The following is a 25444-nucleotide window of genomic DNA, read 5'->3' on the forward strand; positions in this document are numbered from 1 at the left end:
CATTCAGTCATCAGCTGGCTCATTGCTGCTGGTCTTTGCCACAGCAGAAAATGCCTCCTTTGTTGCTAAGGTTGGCAACGTGCAGTGATGGTGGTCACCAGCACTGTGGAATGTGGCAGTGGTGTATCTGGAATGCATTTCATGCAGAGGCTAAACAAACAGCAGAGAGCAGTGCAGCACTGGCGAAGGATGACCATGGGCTTTCATCTTGTTCTTCCCCAGCTTTGAGCAGCTGTGCATTAACATTGCAAATGAGCATCTTCAGCAGTTCTTTGTGCACCATGTCTTCAAGCTGGAGCAAGAGGAATACCTTGCAGAGCACATTGCCTGGAACAACATTGACTTCACTGATAACCACCAGGCTCTGGAAGTCATTGCACTCAAGCCCATGAATATCATCTCCCTCATTGATGAAGAGAGCAGGTTCCCAAAGGTAAATTTCTGTTTTTTTTTTTTTTTTACATCCACAGAAGTGCAAAATTTGCTTTCATATACGTTAGGACAGGCAACATCTTCTCCCCATAGATGTTTCTTTCAAATTAGCTCACAACACAACTGCGTCACTCTCTGCTGGAATGTCCTCTTCCTGGTGCCTTGCTGTTGAAACTCTTACAGCAGTTCCAGATAGATAAGGAAGGAGTCTGGATCATTTTACAAGGGCTTCTTGGGAAATCTTTGAAATAGTTTATTGTTTGAGTATTGTTCTGCTGTTGGTCTGGGCTGCAGCTTGCTCTTTCTTTCCCTTGCTGACAGACTTAATTGAGCAATGTCACCATTGTGAGGAATTGAAGGGGAACTGCAGGCCTGGCAGCTAACCTTGGTGCCAGGGAAGGTCATAAACAGAACATTTTGAGCACCATCACAGAGCAGGTACAGAGCAACAAGTTGATCAGGCCCAGTCAGCAAAGGCCCTGCTTGACCAGTCTGATCTCCATCCATGACAAGGTGACCTGCTTAGCGCATGAGGGAAAGCCTGTGGCTGTTGTCTGCCATGATTCTGGGATTCTGTGAAATGTTATCCTGCAAAGGCCAGCCATCTCAAACAGAGGAGCAGAGGTGAAAGTAGCATCTGATCTCAGACATCCCTGTAGAGCATTTTCATAGTCTGCAGAGCATGGTGAGGCTAAACTGGAATGTTGGTGCAGGAATCAGATGACAATGGAGGGTGTCCAGAAAAACAAGCCCCTGCCTCAGCTCATTTGTAGTCCTTCAGGTAACTACTTGAGAGGATCATGTACAGGCAGACAACTTTCCCCTTTCTTCCCTAAGAAGAGGGTGGTCCCACAGATCAAGAAAGTACCTCTTCCATGATTCCCAGAGCACATGACTTCTGAGAGCAAAGCCCCCACTGCCCTGGGTGCAGGTGAGTACAGAGAGCTCACACGGCCCATGAGGGGATGGCATCATGATGAAAAGAAGCACCCAGCTGACTGCCTAGCCTCTGGAACTCACGGTCTGGGCATGCTGACCGGGATCTGCTCAGGGATTCCTCCAGGGACCTCTGAGTCTTGCATCAGCTGGGGAGTGCAAGAAGAACTTGCCTGCCCAGGAGAAGGAGAAAGCATCCCTTACAGCTTCCTGGGTAGCAGGGCGTGAGAAAGTAGGTGGGGGCTTTGCTTGTGAGGTCCAAAGATCTGGTAAGTTCTCAGCCCATCTGGTGATGTTGGTAATGTTATGGGAGCTTGTGTACAGCCCTAGAACACCAGGCCCTGTGCTTGATGGTGTGTTCTATCATGATCCTTGAGACAGGGGTCTGTGTAAAAGGAAAGATACTTTTGGCACTTTCTCCAGATCTACTACACACATAAGGGCAGACTTTGAGATTTTGTTATCTCTAAGCATCACTTCTGTTTGTTTGCTGAACACAGGCCAGTGCTGGGGACAATCTGCTTAACCATCCTTTTTTACCTGTATTTGTTTCTAGGGCACAGATGCCACCATGCTTGTCAAAATCAATTCCCTCCATGGTAAAAGCAAAGTCTACATCCCACCTAAGAGTGTCCATGATACCAAGTTTGGCATCAACCACTTTGCTGGGGTTGTCTTTTATGAATCAAAAGGTGAGTCTATCTCTGCTGGATACAGAGGGTGAAGGGAAGGGCATGACTTGCCCTGGATGCATGGATGCATGATGGGTGCATGACCTGGATATGCAGCTCTCCAGGTTAGTGTTGATCTGAAGTTGATCAGGAGGTCAGAAGGATTACTCTAAACCAATCTGCAAGTTACTGTAAATTAAGTGGATTTTAGGTAGACAGTGGTGCTAGAGCCAGCAGGCTGCAGAGGTGACAGGCTAATTTTGTTTCCATCCTATAGATTTCTTGGAGAAAAATCGTGACACACTGAGTGCTAATGTAATGCAAGTGGTCCATTCCTCCAAAAACAAATTCCTGAGAGAGATTTTCCAGGTGGAAACAACCCCACCTATTCTGGGACGTGGGACCATTCGGCATCTTGGATCTGACCAGGTCTACAAGGTTGGTTTACTGGCACTGTCTCACAGAAACAACTTATTTCTCCTGCCTTCCATACAGCTCTGGGTGTTCTTGATCTCATCTTTCTTTTGCACTGTCTCTACAAATCCCTATCTCTTTCATTCAAATTGTTTCTGCCAAGGGGGCTGCAGGAAAAGTCAGGGTCTGGCATTAATGCTGTAAACAAGTGCAGTGTCAGCCCTGTCAGCCAGGTGTGCACCCTGGACATCTCAGTAGCCACGCCTGCAGTTGTTTCAGAACCATGAGTCCTGATGCCTCCCCACATGTTGTCACTGACTGGATGTCACTGTATGACAAAGATCATGATGGGTCACTATTACAGACTCCACTGTGCCTGTTGTGTCTGTGCCTGGTAAAAATAAGGGTGTGAAGTGCAGTGGACTAGAAAACAGTGTGGGGCACAGTTCAGGTTCTCTGTCCTTGCTTCAACTTCCACATACCTTGATTTCTGAACATTTAGCTATGCAGTGTCACCAGTATGTGAAGGTACTTTTGCTTGCTTACATCTTGGAGTTTTCCCATCAGGAGACAGAACAATCAGCTTGCTATCTTACCTGTTATCTATTTTCCTGACATTGTTTTCTGATCCTGTCCTTTCTTCCTCTGTCTTTGTCCCAGTGTGGCTTTCTGCTGTCCAGAACACCTGGCTACGGACAGGTAAACATCCTGGGGGCAAAGAATGTCAGCAGATAACTGGCTTGGCATCTCTTAAATGCTATGAATACCTCCCGATTAAATATCAAGTGTATTTACATTGCTCTAAAGCTCTAACAGGCCTTGTTCCTATAAATAAGGATATGTTATTGAAAAAAAAGTACAGCAGAATCTTAAGAAAGGAAATACCAAATGTGGGCTACCCCAGGTCAAAATGCACAGAAATTAGCTGTTGGTGTTCAAATAAAGGGGACCAGGGTTGGGAAGCCTAAGAAGCAGGCTACAAAGAAGAATAATGAATGATGTGCCTGAAAACACTTTTTTGTCCTATTTGTGTTCCTTTCCCGGCACACCACAACAGAAAAGTCACCATTAACTCAATAACAAATTCAGCTTTAACAATGTTGCATGTGTGAGATCATGAGGGCTTTGGCCTTCTGTGGCCATCCCACTGATGGTACAGCAGAAAGGCCTCTAAGGTCTGAGAGTGAAAATCACTAAAATACATATATGTTGTTATTATTCCCACTTTGGATGCTTGCTAGCCCTATGATGCATCAAAGCTGCAAGGAGGCATTCCCAGGAGCTGCTTTCCAAAGACACGAATGATTGATCACTGGAGGGCAGCCTTGCCCAGTAGCTAAAACAGAGGGTGGAAATCTGAGTATCCAAAAGGGCACTTTAGAAGTAAGAACAGCAGGATGAGGTACCCTAAAGATCATGGAAGTGAGGGGGAGCCACTGGACTTTAAATTATTTACTTTGAAAAAACTCCAACAACCCCACAGTGGACCAAGCCCCCCAAACAAACTAACAAACAAACAGACCATTGTGCTGCAAGGATCAGCTCATTGCCTGTATGTAAAAGGCCAGTGGAGTCCTTTTGTTACTTGGAATCTGTACTCTTGTCACTGTAATTTAATGTGCCCATACTCAGATGTAGAAACTTAGGGCTAATGTGATGATTTGCATGAAAAAGACAGGTAGAACTGTGCTGTCAGAGAGGCTGGGGAAGTCTGGAGCACCTCATAGTTTATACTCCAGTAAAAGTTTGCCTTTTCACTGCTTGCTGTAGTATTAGTGGGCAAGGTGATCAGCCTAATCAGACCTAATCCCTAAGGAATGGGCTGTTCTGGATCTTTAGGATTCCTAGCTATGATGGCAGCAAAATATCTGGCCAGGAGTTTAGTCCTGCTTTGGGAGTGGCTGTTTCTCATCAAGATTTCAGGCACACTCCCAGGAATCACAGCTTGGCACCCAGGCCTGGCACTAAACACAGCCTTGGTTGGAACAGCCAGGTGCATGTGGGCTCCTGTGGGTGGAATTACTTCCATCACAGCTACCCCTACTGCTAGAACTTAGTGCCCAAGTAGCTGAAAGCACTTAGTGAGCAGTTTCTTTTTAAGAATAAACATAAATTAATAAGGTGCAGATGGCCAATGTAGCTCCCATGTAGGTAAATAATTTTTTTTCTGGTGGTTGTGTGATATTGTTACACTGTACAAAAATGCAAAGGTTTATTAATTGGCCTCTGAGAGTGAATAATGTTGCAGTCAGCATGTGCTTTCTCTTCCCAGGGCTTGGATACCACCAAGAGGCTCTCGACACTGGGAGGACAGTTCAAGCAATCCCTGGAAAAACTAATGAAAATCCTTGAGCAGTGCCAGCCTTACTTCATCCGCTGCATCAAGCCAAATGACTACAAGAAACCACTGGTAACGTTCTAACGATACAAGGTCTTACCTTTGGTAAAGTTTGTAATCAGAAAAGGCTCTCAGTGTCTGTGTAACATTTTATAGTTGTACTTGGCTGCATCCAAGAAGAGCTGGAGTACAGGGTGTTCCTGCAATAAACATAATAGGAGGATATAGCATGGTTAATTTACAAAAGCATCTCAAAAAAGCACCATAGAGTAATGGATAGCAAAAAAGCACACAGGTGTATTCCTGAGTAGAATTATAGAGGGCTTTTCAGTAACAATAAAGACAAAAGTAAAAAGTCTGTAACCCCTCAACAAAGGAACTAACAAAAAACATCAGGATCAACAATGGTCATACTATGAAATAGCCTGAGAGAGAATAGGAGAGCTATGGGAGTTTGTGAGAGAGCAGATTTGGCTTAATCTGACATACCAGGAAGGGCCCATTTGTCATTAGGACACGTGGCTGGGACATGGGGGATTTCAACCTGGTTCTACTCTAAAACCTTGTATGGTGTAGGTCAAGTGATTTAAAAATTTTTGAAGCCCTTCACGTGGCTTAGTGAGCCAATTTTTAAACTCAGATAAGATTAAACAATAATAATAAGAAAAGAGCAGCATGCCTGCTGTGCTTTGCATGGTATGCCCAAAGGCCTAAGTTGCTACTGCATCTATTCAAAATTACATAATATATAATAATAATAATATAATAATAATATAATATAATACAAAATTATATTATCAATTCACTGTTCATCTGAAATTGCTGTTTTAGAACGAAAAATGGTAGCCAGACTGAAGTTAACAGACTGTTTCTACTACTGACATACACAAAATTGAAGATCCTTTGGGGTGACTTGTTTATGCTTGTAATGAATTAATTTAGTGCACGGAAGAAAAATACAATTTTAAAAAGCACAGTATGCCATTTTGCAGGCCCTCTGAGGCTGGAGGTTAATAGACATGCTCTGAGGGGTACTGCACGTGTACCTTTTTTCAGTGTTAAGCCTCCTCCTTGTCTGCTTTCCCTTTCAGTTGTTTGATCGGGAGCTGTGTATCAAACAGCTGCGATATTCAGGGATGATGGAGACCATTCAGATCAGGAAAGCTGGGTACCCAGTTCGCTACAGCTTTGAGGAGTTCTTTGAGAGATACAGATTTCTTCTGCCATGGTCTCTTCGACAAAAGGTGCGTAAGCAAAAACATGGTTTAAGGCTAATCTAACTTTTCCTTATGAGGCTTTAGTCTTTCCCACAGTAGAAAGTTCTTGAATTACTGCTGGCAGAGTTGAGAGAGCTGTCAGCACAGGAGAAGTCCTCACAGGAACTGTTATCACAGTAATTATAGCTGAATAGTTAAATACTCCCTTCAACCTTAGCTCAAAACAGAGTTGTTTTGAGGTCCAGTAGTCCTTGGCCTGCTTCTCACAGACATCCCAGGCAGGGTACCATTCCCATTCCCATTGCCCTCAGGTGGTTTTTTACTGTGATCACACAATTCTCAGGTCTCTGATGTCCTCCTCACACCTTGACTCTGGAATGTTTAGTCATGCAACCACATTCCTCCTCCTCCTGACCATTTGAGCTGAACCACTTTCATTGACTGTACTGTCAGCCCAGAGGTCTGCAAGACCTCATCTGTTTCTGCTCTTCACCCTTTGGAATGCAGGGCGGTAGATCCTTGCATAGTACTTGCTGTGTTTCACAGCCAAGCCCTAACAGCATGATGCTTTTGCACATCAGCTGAAGAATGATACTCGACAGAGCTGCATCAGCATCTCCGAAGCAGTGCTGGGCAAGGATGAAAGCTGGCAGGTTGGAAAGACCAAGATTTTCCTTAAAGTAAGTAAATGGACAGTTTATTGTCTTTTCTCATGAAAAACTGGATGCTTCACAGTACAGCTTGGCCTGCTTGTGCGACCGAGGAGGACTGGGCTGTCTCACAAATTCTCTCTTGAATCTGAGGGTGGATCTTTGTTCTTGAAAGACAAATAATTCAATGGAGAGGGTTTGGTGTAAGAGAGGTTGATCCTGTTTCTGTGCTACACTGCTGCAGCTGAAACAGCACACTGCAATGTGTTGGAGCATAAAAAAGAACAGGATACCAGTGCACTGTTGCAGAGGACCACCTTGCCTGTAGCATACCCCCAGCTAAAAACAGTCTTGCTGCAGGCAGATTCTTGCTTGTTTATGGCTATAGCTAGACCAAGTCTGGTCAGGTGGTGTGCACTCTTCCTACTGCAGTCCCATAAATGCATTTTAGTCACACTGTTAGTCACACATCATGCTGATTTTGGGTCTCTTTCAGATCATGTGTCCCATTTCCAGAGGTTGTAGGTGTGTCTGCTAAGCTGGCATATCCACACTTTCTTTTAACAGGATCATCACGACACTGTATTGGAGCTGCAACTCCAAAATGTACTCACAGATAAGGTTCTTCTTATCCAGAAGGTGATGAGAGGATTGAAGGACAGGTCAGTGATCTTACAGAAGGGAATTTGCTTTATTTTGTAGTAGCTAATCTTTGGGGTGCAGCTTGACACACTCTGTGCAGCATTTTTGTGTATGAAATGTATCAGGCTATACCTTCCACCAGCCCTAAATTACATGCTCATCATGTAATAATGCACAGTATATCTACACAGATGTTGGACAAAAATTTGTTTTGGCTCAGTTTTGTTATTTTCATGATGTTTTTCAAAATGCAGGGCTGTGGCATGTATGAAAAGGAAGGTTTGAAAGGAGGACTTGCTCTTGATATTTTTAGTTAACAGTAGACATCTGGAAAGCAGAAAATCCCCATGGAATCTGTGTCCTTCTCAGAGCTACAAGAATTCTCTTATTTAGGCTGCTTCTTGAATACAAGACATTTATAAGAATCAGATGGAAACTAACTAGTCCTTCTCTTTGCCAAAGACACCTAATTCTTGCATTGTGTCTGGTTTAGTTTGAAATATCTTCCGAAGTGAAATTTAGTCACTGTCAAACAAATGTTTGTCCTCATAAAATGCTTTACATCATGATTGGTACTCATGGATCTTGTATCCCCTCAATCACAACCATGATACAGGACTGAGTCTTGGTTTGGTTTAGAAATACTCTTGACCATAGTGAAGGAAAAACTAAAAAATATGACACAAATGCCCCAAAACTTCCTTTTTTTTTTTCAGACTCTAACAGAATATTCAAACCAAAAGCTTCACCTTGCTTTTACTTTTAACCCACCAGAGTTATGTGCTGCCTTTTTCAGCTGCAGTGTGACAGTTTGTACCATGGGAGGTTCATCTTGCTCAGATGGGCTCCTCATCCTGGCAGCAAAACAGAGAGAAAGAGGTTACTAGCTGGAAAGTTAACTTGTACAGTCTTGATGTGAGGGGTTTTCAGTTCTTACAGAGCTCTCTGACCACAGTAATTAATTTGGTCTGTAGTTGCTATGAGTATTTTTGCAGCAAACAAGGCTGATATCAGACTGTGGACATCCCCTAAAAGGGGAAAAAACCACCTTATTCTTTACTACTATCATAAGAAGCAACAGAGATAACCTATTGTTTGTCACCTCCCATGTGTGTCTGCTTAGGAAGCAGTTCCTGAAACAGAGGAGGTCTGCTGTAGCCATTCAGTCAGCCTGGAGAGGCTACTGCTGCCGGAAGGAGTTCAGAATGGTAAGGTGAAGGTGCATCAATGAATATATATTTGTGTGTCTGTGTGTTTATATATTGTGCCCTGCCAGACTGAGCGGAGTATTAGGAATGAAGATGTTCTCAACTGAAGGGAGACTAGATAAGATGACAGGGTGTAAAGGAGGGTATAAAGTCCAAGGAGGGCTCTGGGACTTCTCAGGGCTTGCTGAACCTGTGACACTTCTGCTTTTTGGTGAAAGAGCAGGCCTGGCTCCAGAGACCTGACATATAAGTGGTCCCACACTTCTTATAATCCGAAACACAAGCCTAGCCTTTGTGCATCATCACCATGCTATGAGCAAAGTGTCTTCCACAACTGCTGCAGGAAAACTAGGAATTTGTAAAAAATTACCAGAAAAGTCATTATATCAATCTCACATTATTAAAAATTTTGCCAGGGCAGGTTCAGATTCAGATTAGATATTAGGAAAAAAATTTCACTGAAAGAGTGGTCAGGCTCTGGAATAAGTTGCCCAGGGTGGTGGTGGAGTCACCATCTTGGGATGTGTTGAAGAGGCATCTGAATGTGACACCTGTGGCTATGGTTTAGGGGTAGTTATGATGGTGCTGGGTTGACAATTGGACTAGATAATTTTGAAGGTCTCCTCCAACCTTGATGATTGCGTGTGACTCTGTGTGAAAATATTGGCTGATCTTCTATACATGGTGCATCTTCTGGGTGAGGAAAACTGGGGGCACTCACAGATTATAATTATGAATTTGTGTGGCAGGGATGATGATGATAATGATGATGATGATGACGACGATGATGATTATTATTGTTTATATCCCATACATCCCATTTGAGATGGGAAGGAAAAGAAACTGCCAGTTTCAGTCAGAAATATTCTATATTCTGCATCAGTGATGCAATTCCTGTCTGATTGTTTCCATTCACCTGGCTTCATTTCTGCTCTGTTCCTTCTCTTGTAATCCCAGGCTACCATTGTCACTCTCTAGAAAAGATCCCCCAAATAACTATATACTAGTTTTAAAGACCTATTACTTGTAGAAAACAAAACATAATGGGTAATGTTACATTAACCACTTCCAGTGTCTTCATCCAGTCACCGAATTTTGTTGTCTTCTACTCATCGCACCTTACATCCCTACCTGTCTCGATGGTTTGGAACCATAATGACTTTTCTCTCTGCACCACGCGCAGGTGCTGCTGGGCTTCGGGCGCCTGCAGGCGCTGTACCGCGGCCGGCAGCTGGCCCAGCGGTACGAGGCCACCCGCGCGCGGATCGTCGGCTTCCAGGCGCTGTGCCGCGGGTTCCTGCTGCGCCACAGGCTGGCACAGCAGCAGAAAGCTGCGCGCGTCATACAGGCCTACGCCAGGGGCATGCTCGCTCGCCAAACCTACCAGAGGATAAAGAGGGAGGTAATGCTCACAGATACCTTGTGAACACATTGTTTCTATGAAAGTCCAATAGATTATCACCAGCAAGTGTTGCCTTGACATAGCATTGGGTGTGGGTATTCATTTTGGGGTATTTTATTTTGAACTCTTGCCAAGTACAAAAGCAGAGTGTTAAGCAGACTGATCTTGTTTACATTTGCTTTATGTGATCATCATCATGGATCAAAACTTCACTGATACAGCTGCAGTGGCTTTGACAGAAGGGAGAAAAGATAAGATCTGTGTGTATCAGCCAGCCCTGCAAGGGGACATCAATTTCTACATCAGGGTGGCGCTCAGGGAACCATTCAGAAGGGAATCCCAATGCCATGTGTCTTGGTAGGTGCTACCCTTGGCAGTCCATAGCACAGGAGAGGCCTCTCCCTGATTTCCTCTCTGTGCTAATGCTGTACAAACAGGACTAAGCCAGCTTGCAGATTTCTACCTGTAGCCTGTTCCCTAAAATATCAAATCTTGAACTAAGCCTCTGTTGGGACAAAGTCCTGGTGTGGACAGTTTGTTAAAGGCAGAAGGGAGTGGCTCAGCAGTTGTATAAACAGTCACAGAATAGTCCTGTTGTCCACAGAACAAGCTGGAAGCCAGGAATATCCACTTGAAAGAAGAGAAACATCTCATCCAAGTCCTGGGACCACTGAAAGGAAGGGAAGAAGCTATGAGATTACAAAAGGTAGGTATGGTGGTGGAGGAACAGTGGCCAGCACTAACCAGCTCACACCTGTGGACTTGCTCAAACCTCTGAGCACTGCTATATTTTAAGAAAGATGAGACATAGTTCTAACTTTATTTGTAATGATGCTTTGAAAATATAACAAGGCAAACACACACACACATTTCTGATTGTAGTGTAAGGGAGCACTTTAGTCAAATATGCCCAATCCTGATACAAAATATATAAAAATTTTTAATATTGTGGGGTTTTCTGTTAGAAATTCTGTGTTTTTCCTGTATTATCTCTTGTTGATTAAATTCTTGTATAATTGCACATCATTATCAATAGGCCAACAGTCCATAAAGACAGCTGTAAGAGCAGGGCCCTGCTGCTCATGGGCCAGGTCTTTGTGACTGCTTGACACAAGCAACATTTGACTTCCTGTTTCAACACTGCACTGGAAGAGCTGGACCTCGCAGCCACACACCTTTGTGGAAGTGTTTCATCTTCATGCCCCTTCACTCTAGCAGAAGGATGTTCATTCACAATGTTCATGTTCAAGTCATGCCTGTTTCTGTTTAAAGGAGCACCTGCCAACTCAGGAGAGAGAGGAGGCAGAAGCAAGACAAAGGAGGAACGTGCTTGTCAATAAACCAACAAATCATGATGTTATCAGTGACCAAGAAATGGTGGACAAAATTTTTGGATTTTTACCTTCTATGATTGGAGGCCAAGAAGGACAGGCTCCTCTGGGTTTTGAGGTACAGAGCTGCAGACTGGTAATGGGTCATGCTTATCCCTTGTGTAAGCCCACTGATTGTTGGAATTCCATCAGTGGTCAGTTCTGTTTAGAGAACTTCTGTACAGTGAAAGAATCCCCCAAATTAGTCATCCAGTCACTAAGCATCTCTTGCAGAGGTGAGTTCCCAGAAGTTTTTGGTCACATGCAGTTTAGGGACTATGAAGCTTCAAACTTTGCATTTGTTTCTTTGGCCCAGCCAAACAGTACCACCCTCTGCATTTTGGCATCAACCTCATGCTCTGCTGACAGTGCTCTCAGTGATTTTCTGCCTGACCAAGCTGAAAGTTCATGACCCAAATTATACCATATTCTTGAAGGCAAAATCTGTGATATACTTGTCCTGAGAGCTGTGGAGGTTGGAATTTTGTAGGAAGGGGTGGGCAGAATAGAATGGTATGGATAAGTACAGGTTGTGAACAGTAACACCTGGATTTTCCATCAGCAATATTCTTGCTGAGGACCAGGACAGGAAGACCATATGGAATGGATGCATCTCAGAAGGACAAGCTCTGAGTCCAAATGGTTTGTTGGTAGCAACAGTAAATGGCTTTGGGATAAGCTGGAAAGGCAAATTCTGTAAGACCTCTGGCCAAGGGGAAAAAAAAGCAAAACTAAACATAAGCATTTCAGAGTTCAGTAAAAGAAAATATGCTTTTCCCTCATGTTCTGCACAGGACTTGGAAACAAAGCATAGCAAGCTGGAGGAAGTGGACCTGGACATGGTTCCCATGAGTGTGGAACTAGAAGAGGAAGCACATGGTTTGGAAGAGTACACCTTCCCCAAGTTTGCAGCTACTTATTTCCAGGGGTCTTCCACACATACACACATCCGGAGGCAGCTGCGGCACCCACTACTCTACCATGATGACAAGGACAACGTCCTGGTATCTTGCTCCTTGTTGTTCATGTTGAACCTGCTCTCTCCACAGTCCTGGCTTTGCAGGTCCCATCATCCTTGGGTCCTAGCTCTGGCACAGCCCTGGGAACCAGAGACTCCAGAGCCAAGGAGATACTCCTGAGCCATGGTATTGAAAGCAGCAGTTTCCATCAGCATTTTTTGGCAATTTGCTGGCAGACACTTCACACAAACACCTGCCCAATGCAGGATCTCTGGTCACCTTTGTTCTTGCCCAGAGAGGGAACTCAGGGGTGTGTTTTGACTTCTCCAGGCACCCTTTTGGGGTCAAAATGGACTGAAGAGAACAAGCATGAGAGCTTATCTATGTCTCTGCTCCTGTTAGGGTTGCTGGTTTGTGAGACAGGACAGAAGGAGGAGGGCCAGGCCTCCAATATCCCATTGAAGCAGAGGGGGATTGAGGAGGGTGTTTTCCTTTATTCTAAGCAGCCTGGCAGAATGGAGGACCCCATGCATCAAGAACTTTGCTATTACTTGGCTTTCTAGTTCTGGGCATGAAGGGTCCTGGCAGACTCCACTCCACTGCTTATCTGTCCAGGTCAGCAAATGCAGAGTGCAGTTCAGCCAAGCTTCTCTGCCTCCCTCCAGCCACAACATAGCTCCAAGGTGTCAGTAAAGGGAATGGTGAGGGCTCAGCAATCACAGAGGAAATCTGACCTTCCCACCAGAGCTGCACCTTCTTCCTTTAGCAGGAAAGTGTTGTGTGTTGCTGTCTTGTTTGGTATGAAACTAAACTCTTCATGTAGGTAGCCAGAGGAAATAGGAATTTTAACAATTTGGACTGGGTAAAGGAAGAAAATGCTCTTAATCTAAACAGGCAGAAATGGCATGGAGCCATTGGTCCTGTTGGCACTGTCTGACTGTGCTTTCTGCTATTACAGGCTTCTCTAGCTGTGTGGGTGATCATCCTGAGGTTCATGGGGGACCTGCCAGAGCCAGCCATGTTTGCCAAGAGTGCCACCACCAAGAGCAGCTCCGTGATGACACAGATATATGACACACTTGGCAGGAAAAACCAGGTCCAGTTGAGGAATGACAGCCCAAATATGGTGAGACAAGCATGCTATGTTTGTGTTTTCATTTGCTTTCCTTGGTTTCTGTGCTGTTCTACCAAGAGTGAGAAAAGCAAAGGAACTCTTTCATGCTACTGTACTTGAAATGCCACAAGTGCAAAAGTCCTGGCAGGACACTCAGCTCTTTCTGGCAGGAGAGGAAAAAGTAAAAACATCTTCACTTGAGCATCTTTCTGTCCTTAATAAATCATTCTTGCTGTGCATTAAACTGATTTCCTATAATGGTAATGTGTATTGCAGAGAGAAGGCAGAAGGGATAACAAGATTTCTAAGGGGATTTCATCCCTGAAACTGAAACGGTCATCCAAGCTGACAGGGAAGGTAAGAGGTGGAAATAAATTGCTTCCCTTTCTCCTTGCCTGAAACCCTGTCTTTACCTTCTGATAGATGTTACGTGAGCAACCTCCCAGCTGAGAACTTGTTTCCCTGGCAAGCCAGGGCAGCCCTTCGTGGGATATCCGGTGCAGTGTGATCCCCATGTGCACTGATGTCATCTGTTCTCTGGCAGAGAACAGGAGAAATTTATTACTGAGAATTGTTGGCATTACAGAACAGCTTGCCCAGAGGCCTGAGCAGACTGAGAACCATGTGCTTAGGGCTGTACAGGACAGTACAAGAAAGTTCTCTAGTCAGAGATAGTGCTGTAACAGCACATGTAATGAGTTACCTTTAGAGAGAAGGAGGTAATATGGCCTGGTTCTCTTGCACTGAGCAGGAAAAGTTTTAGCCAGTAAGACAGAGAAGGAATGTCTCTCATTTATGGGAGAGTTGCCTGCTAAGAGGGGAGATTTCTAGAGCACTCTGGGATTCTACTCTGTTTCTTTCAGGTGACAGAGCAGCTACGAAGTGGAGAAGAGGCTTTCCAAGAGGACATCTCCATCTCTCAGAGACCTATGTCCAACCTAGAAAAAGTACACTTCATTATTGGCAATGCAATTCTGCGTCCTGCCATCAGGTAGGAAATTTGTACCCCCTTCCTAGGGCCAGGTGCCCATTGCATCAAGGAAATCCAGCATCTTTTTTCCACAGTCCTGGAGAATGACTTCCTTATGGCATTTTCTGGTATTTTCATGTTGCAGTTTAGGCCAGCTGCCTCCATGTATGGCTTTCTGAATACCCCACAGGTATGGAGAGGGGCAGAGCCCAGGGCTGTGACCCAATAACACCTGAAGGTGGAACACTGCCCTAGAATGAGGGAGAAGAGTCACTCAGAGGAGTAAGAAATACAGAGTTAATGTATACTAGGTGGATGAAAGGTTTCCCAATAGCCTCTTTTTGAGCACTCAAGCAATGTCCCCACATTGGAGATGGTCAAAGGTCTGGATTGCTGAGTGTATCAGACACTAAGGAGAAATCCTGGCCACAAGCAATGTGAGGCTGGAGCTTAGGCCAAGCATGGTGCGAGGATACAGCAGAAGCTTGTTGATTCTGACCTGACCTCATGAATCCTCTCCTTTTTTTATCCTAAGCACTTTTCTGTAACAAAGCCCAGTAACAAGTTACAACTATCCTAACTTTTCTGTAACAAGGCCCAGACACAGTCTGTGCCTTGACCTCAGTCATGGGCTACATTCCTCTCTCCACAGTCACTTTGTTTCAGTCAAGACACTCCCTAAAGCAGATTCTCTGCTGGCAAAAATTGCATTCAATCCATATAGCTAATAGCCATAGGCTAAGTACCTATACCCTCGGTTTGTGTTTCATCAAATGTCCTATGAGGGAACAGAAAACTCATCCAATTTATGTCTTCTCACATCAGATTTAATAAATGTGTGTTCCAAGAGTTGAGAAAAAATTAAGATGATTTTTTTAATAACAGTTTTATTAGTATGCAGATTTTTGCATCTGTTTCCCTTAGGTCCTTGCTGCAGATAACTTGCATTTTCAGAAGTTTACTCTGAAGTGCTCCTTTCTCTATTTCTGTACAAGATTCACTCCAAGCTTGCATATAAATATAAATAAATATATAAATATACAAATATATAGATATAAAACTAAGCAGAGGGTCCCCCATCATTATCCCCAAATCCACCTACAGGCAGACAGACAAGAGCCATGAGCTACAACCCACATGCTGTATAGAGCTCAGAGCAAGTTACACATCTAGATTCCTGGACAGCAATGTCATTTCACAGCTGGATGACCCAGCAGTTGTTTTTCCTGCACAGCTCCCTGCTTCTCACAGAAGTTAATTCAGCATGGGAATTGTGCTTGAGTAAGAAGGGGTGGCAAAAGCCCCTAAGTATGCCTGGAGCCTTTTCCATAACAAAGCTATTTCCTGAGGTGCATTACAGGTGCTATCATAGCTGTTGTGGTTGAACCTAGCTCAGATCTACCTCATTATGCTGCAATCCTGCCAAGCTTGCAGTTGAAACCGTAGCCAAAGACAGTTTAGACAGTGAATTATCTGTTGCTCTCACATGTTTCGTTACAGAGATGAGATTTATTGCCAGATTTGCAAACAACTCACAGAAAACAGCAACAGGAGCAGCTATGCTCGTGGCTGGATCCTTCTGTCCCTTTGCCTTGGCTGCTTTCCTCCTTCAGACACGCTTGTGAAGGTACACTGCTAACCCTTCCTACAGCAGCTCACATGCCTCAGCTGAGCTGGTGTCTTGTGTATTTTGATGTTTTGATGCTGACAGCCACATATAATGTTTGGCTTCCAGAGCAGCTGGTGCTGTGGTTTCAGCAGAATCTTTCTCATCTCACATGCTTATCCAGGAATTTAAATAAATTATTGCTGCATTCATTTAATTTTTTTCATTACACATCATACAGTCTGGATTCTGTTTGTCACAGCTGTCATTTTAGATCTATAATCTGCAAGAGATCTTGCAAATTTTAACTTCTCCAATTCTGCCTTTCCAGCCAAAGACAATCAAAAGATGTCTCCAGTTACAACCCTTATGGTTAAATATATTAAGGAGGCCAGTATAAAATCACACACCCAAGTTTTATCAGTCCTTACCCTATATCTAAGCTCTAAAAAGTCCAATAGATACTTGGACTTTTAAATTATTTATTAATTTCCAAGTTTAAATGGATGATAAATCCACTTCACCACAGGATAAAAAACCTGTGGCTCCAACTTGACATCAGGCTTCCTCCTAGATCTGAGAGGCAAACAGGATCCATGGATGTGCACGTGAAACTTCAGCCTCGCTATACTAATACCCCAGTTCAACTAACCAATCTAATCATAAATGCTGCTAAATGGACACTACTTGGAACAAACCAGTCACAAGCCATAGGCATATTTTGACACCAGTCTTCATCCAAAGACTTGGAACCATGCAGAATTCGTGATAGACATGACCATACCCTACCTCTAAGAATATTTTTAATCATTAAAATAATCAGATGAATGACCCATGCTTCCACTAAATACAGATATGTAAATACAAGTCGTGTCATCCAAGAGCCATACAGACTCCAAAAGCTCAGTTTATCTCATTCATCTCTTCAAATGTTCCATCTTAATCATGGACTTCAGTTGATATTGCCAGAGAACTTGGTAGAACTAAAAGTATTAATCATCATTAGACCTAATCTGCCACTAGCCCTCCTCCCAGCTCTTCCATTCGTACAGCATGTCATAAGACTTGGGGCCTTTGGGCTGAAAACACTAACTCATGCTCTAACCTAACCACAAGAACAAAGTCTCCACTACTCACGTAGGTAAACATGGTGCATAGACTGACACAAATCTTCTCTCCCTTTGGACTGAAAGTTCTGAAGAATGAGTGAAAACTAAGTGTCTCAAGCCTCCTTTTCAAACACATTACTTCCAACCCTAATCTTTAATATTTTCTGGTGAACTGAAAGCTAATGGATCACTTTAATCATGTGTATCAGCTGCAGAAGGTTTTTAATGTTTTCTGAGGATTAATGTTTCCTAACTTCCTGTTCTGTGCATGTAGTACCTGTTGAATTTCATCCACCACGGGCCCACGGGCTACGCTCCATACTGCGCTGAGCGTCTGAGACGCACCTACAGCAACGGGGCCCGGACTGAGCCTCCCAGCTGGCTGGAACTTCAGGTAGCATCTCTCTTGTGGCTTAATTATATTGATCTGGGACATTTTGTACTGGTTTTTGTCAGTATACTACTTACTTTGTGGTTATACTACATTCACTAACCTGCAATAGCAGGCATTCCTAAATCAAATAATGGAAATCAATTGCACAAGGGGATTGAAGACCAGCCACCTTGGTCTGGGCAGTTTCTTGGATACGCTGCTTCTGGCTATTCAGTTACCCTAAATGCAGAAAAGTATGTAAGCAGCACCAGATGATTTGCAGGGAGGTATCTCCATCCACTCAGGAACCACAGGCCAGAAACAACCTCCTGAGGAAAGCTCTCACTATCACTTTTGGAGAGAACTGAGCAAAGCTTATGCTTTTAAAATGAAAGGAAGAAGGGAGTATGATGGTGCTATATTGTCCTCCACTTCTTTAAATGTCACCCTAGAAATTAAAAATCACACCCACCCTTCCCCCCCACCCCCTCCTTTCAAGTAAAGACCTCAGTTCAATTCCTCCCTAAATCTCAGGGACCCTATTGCTTAACACACATCTTCCTGGGCAATGCACTTGCTGCAGGCCATCTCTCTACTGATACATGTAAGGCTGTTCCCAAAAGTCATAAGGACAAATGTGGCTCATGAAAAGTCTATCAGTTGGCACTGTTACATGATTATCAGCTCTACTGAGCTATGAGGAGGAGAAAACTTGAGTCCAGTGCTGCTCCAGGGATGTAATTTATATTTATGACTCACCATGCTTTGAAGAAACTGTGTGGGTGTTGGTAATTCACTTAAAGATTGTTGACCAGGTTGTACAGGGTGTGTAGCTCTTAGATCTAAAAGCTTACTTCATTCTTCAGAAGAAAGTAAGGTTTGTCCATAATTTTTTTCTCTCATTTAACTCTGACTTACAGGCAACAAAGCAGAAGAAACCCATTATGTTTAATGTCACCCTGATGAATGGCCAAAGCATCACTGTCCCTGCAGACTCTGCTTCCACTGCCAAAGAGATCTGTCAGTTCATAGCAGATAAAACCAAACTGAAGGATGTCTTTGGGTTTTCACTCTACATTGCTGTGTTTGATAAGGTAAAGTGTAGAAAAATAGAATGAAAGCTCCCTTCTCTTCTCTGTGGAGTTGCTGCTGCCCACCCAGCCACACTGAGGATTCCTGAATTCTGGAACACCCTCAACCCAGTCCTGCACTGAATACCAAATCAGCTCTGAATCTCAGCTGGATCCCAAGGCCTTATAATCCTGTTCTGCCTTTCTGTTGGCTCATCACTCAGCAATTCTTGCTGCAGCCCTGTATAGCTTCCTTTGCCACACAGCTGACTAGTAAAAATACACCTACTTACCACTTACAACTTGCATACTCATCTGCTTACCTTTTTGGAGTTCTTCTTGCAGTCAGAAGACCAGGAGCTTTGTGTTCATGGTCGTTTGGGCAGACGCAGAGCAGGCATGCAGTAAATGCAGTGTCCCTGTGTGGCAGGTCTGGTCGCTGGGCGGGGGCCGGGAGCACGTGCTGGACGCCATCTCCCAGTGCGAGCAGCTGGTGAAGGAGCGGGGCACGCACGAGCGCCACGCGCCCTGGCGCCTCTACTTCCGCAAGGAGATCTTCACCCCCTGGCACAACTCCCGGGAGGATCCTGTCAGCACTGATCTCATTTACCACCAACTCATCCGCGGCGTTCGCTTTGGAGAGTACCGCTGTGAGAAGGTGGGTCTCCCGATTCATGCTCCTCAAGAGACAAAACTGTATTGGTGCTTCCCACATTAAAAAGCAGGAATACGAACTGAGTTTGTAGTGGATGTGAACAACCCTTCCCTTCTTAATGAACAATCCTTGTCCAGGTGACTGTGCCAGCTGTCACACTGACAGTTCTTAATACCTTTTCCTCCCCTGCAACTTCCAGTTGACATGGGAGCTTGGAAGCATGTCCAAAGGGACAAATTGGGTTGTACTTTAAAATATCTTTGCTAATTATCTCTCTGATGTTATGACTGTGTGAAGATTACCCCTCCTCATGCTGGGTGACTGTTAAAAGTTATCCAGACAAAAACTGAGAAAACCCCATTCCTAAATGGTTCAAAAGTTGAAAGAGGCTATTTAGCCTTTGTGACATCCTTCTAGGCCTCTTTTAATGGATTAATTGTTTCAGGAGGAAGATTTGGTGGAGATAGGTGCAAAATATTGTTATATCCAATTTGGAGATACCATCCACAATGAACTTGTGCAGAAGGTGCTCCATGACTGTATTCCAGTAAAACAGCTGAAGTCCAAGCCCCTGGAAAAGTGGGTGAGCCTTGTAACCTATGCACATGCTAAGGTAAGAGGTTTGTCAGGCACTGCTGGGTAACCACTCTTGAGCACCAGCTTCTGCTTCTTTCACCATTTTTATTTATTAATAGTCTGTAGGGGAAGAAGAAAAACCAGCTCAGTTTGTAGATCCCGAATAGCTCAATAGGGGGAGCAGAAAACCTTTCCGCTCACACCTCCATATGAAGAGCAAGGGGGAAGAATGAAAAAGTACATTTAAATCTCTGAATAGAGTAGCTTTTAAGGCTCTATTTTCCATCTGACAACCAAGTCAGGATGGGCATGGCATGAAGTACTGGTTTTGATCTGGAAATGGATTACGTTAATTATTTCCATGGCATCCAAGGTGTGTTAGACTTTGAATAAGTCAGTGGGGATTTGAGGGATATTTGGAATCCAGATGGGCACTGTTAGCTGCATGTGGGTCCCTGGATACCATTCCTGATTTACTTTCTCCAAGTTCCCTTGACACCAGTAACAGCAGAGGATTGTTGGGATCTAAGGGGTCAGGCTTGTTCTTTATTGTTTGCATCATCCAAACCAGATTTTACTGAGAAATCCTTGGGTGTGTTTTTTTCCTGCAGGCCCCATATACACAGGACCATCTCTCCTCTCAGACTGTGAAGGAGCAACTTGTAGATTTTGCTCGCTTTCAGTGGCCTTTGCTTTTTTCCAGATTCTTTGAAGTCACTAAGTTTTCAGGTAATACCTGGAGCCTGGGAGCAGAGGACAGATATAAGATCAATAGGAGAAGACTTGTATAGCATTGGTGAGGATTTTTTTCTGTATTTTCAGGACCCAGCTTGCCTAAGAACCACTTCATCATTGCTATAAATTGGAAAGGCATCTGCTTCTTGGATGAGTCAGAAAAGCGGCTCCTTGAGCTGACCTTCCCAGAGATAACTGGCATCCACACCAACAGGTGAGGGCCCCAGAAAAACAAAATCTGAAGATGGCATCTCTTCCAAACTCAGAAAGGGTGTACCTTCTCTGCCACCTCCTTAGGTGATTTGATCTGTGCCTGGAAAGGTGGTTTAGCCTAGGTCCGGGAAACAGAAAGGGAAAACTGAGCAGCCTGTAAAGAAAATACTGAAAGGACTCGATCCTTCCAGCTGGTGTAAAGTGATCCTGTTCAGTCAGAAAGGTGTAAGGAAGCACAGGCAGGCATTGAGACAAGAATGGCCCACATAACTGACACAGTTAAGCCATTGTCTGTAGTGCATGCTGGGAGTTCACATATTTCTCAAGTATCATGGATCAGAACAGGATCACTGAGAAAAGCTGTTAACTACTGCTTGCTCATGGCACACATCCTTGCATCAGGTCACTCAGAGAAAAAGGTCTTACATATACAAAAAAGTCCTGTGAGGACTGCCAGAGATTTAATTAGCTGTTGAATTACTCCAAAAGAAGGGTGTTCTTTTGTCTGTATGGAAGCACTTTTGTACAAACATGGTGGAGTCCAGAGCAAAGCTGAACCACTTCAGTCCTTCACACCTGCAAGCTCATGGGAAGTAAAATTAGGAACTACCAATATTCACTGTAAGGGAGTTATCTGCAAGGAGATGTGGGTGCATTGGCTGTGTTTACAGATGGGTCTGTAAGTTTTCCAGATGCTCTGGTAACAAATTGTTCAATAATACATAGGGCAGTGAAGTCATTTGGACAGAGCTGCACTCTCATCACACTTCGTTCCGAGGAGTTTGTTCTGACATCTGTAAACAGTGTTGTCATTGCTGAACTGGTGGTGATGTTCCTGGAAGGACTGAAGAAAAGATCACAATTTGCTGTGGCAATGCATGAGAAAAAACCCCAGGGTAAGTCTCGTAACTCTTCTACTGGGTGAAATCATGAGACAATCCACAGCACTTGTTTGAAGGTGCCCAAAGAGGAGAGGGAGAATTTCATCCAGAGTCCCTTTGCTCCTGGGGGGATGCATCAGCACAGCAATGCCAAGCATAAGGCAATGGGATTCAGTACCTTTGCACACAAATAACCTTTCCTTCCTCCTTTCCCTTCTTTATGTATTTTATTTAGATAGTATAGTGTCCAGGAACTCAGTTTGGTTATAGTAGGAAGTTGGATCTGGGCTCTCTGGAAATCCTTTGCAGAAGAATTTCACAGAGGCAGCAAACCGGAATTTCCTGTGGAATAGAGGTGGCTCCAGCAGACATACTTGTTTAAAATGTAAACATTAACTTCAGCTACTTACAACTACTGAGTTCCTTTCCATGCTTTGCTGCCAGTCTGGACACAAAGTCAGCATTCATGTGAATCAAACTGAGTTCTGCCATTGCCCTCAGTGGATCAAAGTCAGGGTGTCAGAGGAAACAGAAGTGATTTCTCTGGTGTTACTGGAAGTGTTACTGGAAAATTTGCCATATTTACACAAATCACTTTCTACTGCTAACTGATTTCAGGCCTTCAAAATACAATTTCTTTGTCTTTCACATTACAACCCCTTTACATTTTCTCAGACTGTCAAGCCTGAACAGTACCCCCTTATTCTGTTTTCCAGAGGATCCTGGCATCTTGTCCTTCAAGAAGGGAGACTTGCTAATCTTCACTGAAGACAAAAGGCTGGATGCAGACTCTGGCTGGATCTGTGCCCAGAATGAAAGGACAGGCAAAACAGGGAATGTATTTTTGGAAGACATCTACATCATTCCTTCCCTCACAAAACCCTCTAGTCAAGTGCTGGTAAGGAAAGCTAAGCACTCCATGTGAAAAGACTGGAAGATAAAAATGTTAATATGGTTGAATTTATAACTGGAAGATAATTGTCCCTCCAAAGTCAGACAAGTTCTATATCTCCCATTGAAACAAAGCATTTAATTCCGTCCTGTCTGGAAACAAAACTAAGCCTAGCCCAGACTCTAAGGAGAAGACTGCAGCTGCACAAAGGCAATGGCTTTAAAAACCCCCAAAATCCACTCTATCACCATGGGAGATTTCAGTGCCTGGAGCTGGTTGCAATTAAGGGGTATGGGTGTGCAGTTGAATTTTCCTGCATTCTGGGCTTGAGTGGTAATCACATAATGCCTCAAGAGAACCTCTGAGCACATCAGGTTACTTAAAGAGAATACAGTATTTGAGGGAGCCAAGGTTTCTCATTAGTGCCTCTGCTAATAATTTTATCTCCAGTTATGAAGATTCAGTATATTGGACTCTGTGCTAACAGATAAAAAGCAGAAAACTGGTGGCAAAACACACTAGAGAGAAGTAAGTGCATTGTAAAACATGTGCTGTGCTTTGGATAACCACATTTTAATATCCAATACTGTTACCTCTGTGTAAATTGGTTCTTTGAGTCAGCTGTTCCCAGCTCGCTCTTGAGTCTCTGGAGATGCTGCTTTTGAGACAGGAGGTCTGAGGCAGCACACAGGGCTACCTGCACATATATGCTGAGTAATCCCTGACAGTGCATGCAGAGACCTGTCTCCATATGACATCTCTGTGTGGCTGTGTTATTCCAGAGTTTGCTAATGATGTCTCCAGACCAGAGGAGGACAGCTTCACAGAACTCCTTCATGGAGGAACCTGCTGAAGAGGATATCAAGGTGAAGCCTTACACCCTGGAGGAGTTCTCCTACGAACACTTCAGGTGAAGCTCTCTGTGTAGAGTACACCCTAGAAAAGTTCTTGTTGATGAGTAATCCTTAAAGCCTATTATGTAATGGCATCTCCCACTTCTGACTGTGTTACTTCTTTTTGTTCCCTGTAATTGTGACTTTGGATACAGAGATTCTGGCCCATGGCCTATTGTATCTTAAGTCTGCAGAAATGCAAAGGGGAGAACCGACTGAACTGACTTCTTCCAGCAGGCTCTATTCTTACTTCTCACCCTTTCTTCAGCACTTACCAGCTAGAAAGGATATACAACACCTCAGGCTTCAGAAAGGGGAAAATTAGTTTTCTAAAAACCCCTTTCTTTTTTTGCAAGCCTTCTACCTTCTGGATATACAGGAATCTACATTTCCCTGCTCTTGTTGATCTACAGAATCAAAGGAGATCTGAGATAAAAAAACAGGTCTAGAGATATGACTTTATGATAATGACCTCCTTTGTTCATAGCAATACTGATCCAGTAATTTTGTATTGCTTGTACTTGTCTTCATTCAGGACTCCTGAGAAGGAATCCATCAGCAAAGCTGTTCTCCAGAAATCCCGTGGGCACAGTCAACTGTGGGCACATTCCAAGGAGCCTCTGAAACAGCCACTGCTGAAGAGAGCATGCACAGACCCTGATCTTCGGGATTTGGCCTGTCAGGCCTTCATTGATATCCTTTCTCTCCTCTATTTGGGATCTGAGAACACTGAAGGGGAAGGAAGAGTGAGCTAGGTCCACTAAATTACCTCTATTGAGACACCTCAGCCACCTTACAGGGGATACATTCACATAAAGATGGAGCGGGTCAAATCTGTTTCCCGTGTCTACAGGGAAATGTTCCAATTTCCTCCCAGTACTCCACAGCTACTGATGGCTCACTAAACTAATGACATGGCTTTAGGAGTGAGAGAGATTTACTGCATGTGCCCAGAGAATGCAGCTACTAGCACAGTACAAATCACAGCCAAGCAGCAGCTGCTGCAAAGGGAAAGGGGGTAAGGGACAGACAGGGAACATGCTCCAGACTTTCCTCCCAGTATTAGCCACTTAGACATCAACAAAATCACTAACATGTTAGGATCCAGATGAAACTTCCCATTTGCTTTCCAAAATTTCTGCTTTTCTCCTTAACAGCACATTTACCCATCATGAAATTCATGGGAGACTACCCCTCAAAACAGGCACACTCCTCCGTTGAAGTCACTGACCAGATATTTGTGCCAGCTATCCAGGAGGAGGTCCTGCGGGATGAGATTTACTGTCAGATTATGAAACAACTGACTGAGAACAGGAACAGGTATTTACCTGGGTGCAAACACCCTGCTCCTGCAGAGCCAGGCCTCAAGTGCAGGGGGCATTTGCTGCATTTGTGATGCAGTGAGAGCAGGGGGAAGGATAAACAAATACTGGAGTAACAGCTTCCCTTCCCCCTTTTGCCAGGCAGTGCTTACCTTTGTGGAGTGCTCAGGACCACTCCCTGGCAGGGAGAGACCAGAGAGCACCATCAATCATCTCCCCTGAGCTGCTTCTTTGCTCCCATCAGCATTCCGTGCTCATCTCCCTTGTAGTGTGAGGCAGGCAAGGTGTCACTGAGGCTCTCCTGCTCACAAAGCAGTCTGTAGGGGAAACATGGCACTGCATAGTCCTTGCATCCCTTCAGTGACTGCCCTGACAACTCTCCATTTAAATTTCCCAACAGCAGCAATCCCCTCTCACAAAAACATAGCTCACACTGGACTTTTACCAGCAGTGAATAAATACTTTTGAGTAGTTATATTAATTAAGTTACAAAACTGCCTTGCAGAACAGATTGGTTACAGAGGCACCTGCCCACATAAAATTCTCTGAAACAGGCTGGTGTTTTCTTCCCCACTCACAAAATGATAATTTAATCTAATTCCAGGGAAACTGAATTGCAAAAAGCAGATTAAAATAATATTAATTATTAACAAAATTTTTTGTCTGTTCCTGGATGCATTGTGTTTTGGTTTGGGTTCTGTTTTTTTCTTCTCTGTCTTTTGTTCCACAAGTATTACACGTAGTGGAACTTTCATTATGTGTGTCAGTGTTCAATGGCAAATTTCCTTGCAGGCAG

At 43.9% G+C, this 25444-nt stretch overlaps 1 protein-coding gene across 6 annotated transcripts in view; it reads left to right on the forward strand.

Moving 5' to 3' along the window:
* The window catches only part of MYO7B (myosin VIIB), a 54599-nt gene that overhangs the window by 14172 nt on the left and 14983 nt on the right, over window positions 1–25444 (forward strand). For 3 of the 6 annotated variants that reach the window (XM_038145474.1, XM_038145473.1, XM_038145477.1), the window contains exons 13-40: window positions 223–433; window positions 1925–2060; window positions 2317–2477; window positions 3114–3152; window positions 4726–4863; window positions 5883–6035; window positions 6590–6688; window positions 7226–7320; window positions 8424–8508; window positions 9692–9910; window positions 10515–10616; window positions 11183–11359; window positions 12075–12284; window positions 13198–13365; window positions 13630–13710; window positions 14217–14344; window positions 15824–15950; window positions 17313–17432; window positions 18332–18505; window positions 18912–19139; window positions 19582–19749; window positions 20324–20441; window positions 20535–20661; window positions 21387–21556; window positions 22258–22439; window positions 23216–23343; window positions 23862–24019; window positions 24493–24646. In XM_038145474.1, coding sequence (XP_038001402.1) covers window positions 223–433; window positions 1925–2060; window positions 2317–2477; window positions 3114–3152; window positions 4726–4863; window positions 5883–6035; window positions 6590–6688; window positions 7226–7320; window positions 8424–8508; window positions 9692–9910; window positions 10515–10616; window positions 11183–11359; window positions 12075–12284; window positions 13198–13365; window positions 13630–13710; window positions 14217–14344; window positions 15824–15950; window positions 17313–17432; window positions 18332–18505; window positions 18912–19139; window positions 19582–19749; window positions 20324–20441; window positions 20535–20661; window positions 21387–21556; window positions 22258–22439; window positions 23216–23343; window positions 23862–24019; window positions 24493–24646 — 4056 coding nt within the window. The remainder of the gene's footprint in view (window positions 1–222; window positions 434–1924; window positions 2061–2316; window positions 2478–3113; window positions 3153–4725; window positions 4864–5882; window positions 6036–6589; window positions 6689–7225; window positions 7321–8423; window positions 8509–9691; window positions 9911–10514; window positions 10617–11182; window positions 11360–12074; window positions 12285–13197; window positions 13366–13629; window positions 13711–14216; window positions 14345–15823; window positions 15951–17312; window positions 17433–18331; window positions 18506–18911; window positions 19140–19581; window positions 19750–20323; window positions 20442–20534; window positions 20662–21386; window positions 21557–22257; window positions 22440–23215; window positions 23344–23861; window positions 24020–24492; window positions 24647–25444) is intronic. The other 3 variants (XM_038145476.1, XM_038145478.1, XM_038145475.1) reach the window with 2 other exon arrangements.

Source organism: Motacilla alba, chromosome 9 (genome assembly GCF_015832195.1).
Source record: "Motacilla alba alba isolate MOTALB_02 chromosome 9, Motacilla_alba_V1.0_pri, whole genome shotgun sequence".
Classification (NCBI taxonomy): domain Eukaryota; kingdom Metazoa; phylum Chordata; class Aves; order Passeriformes; family Motacillidae; genus Motacilla; species Motacilla alba.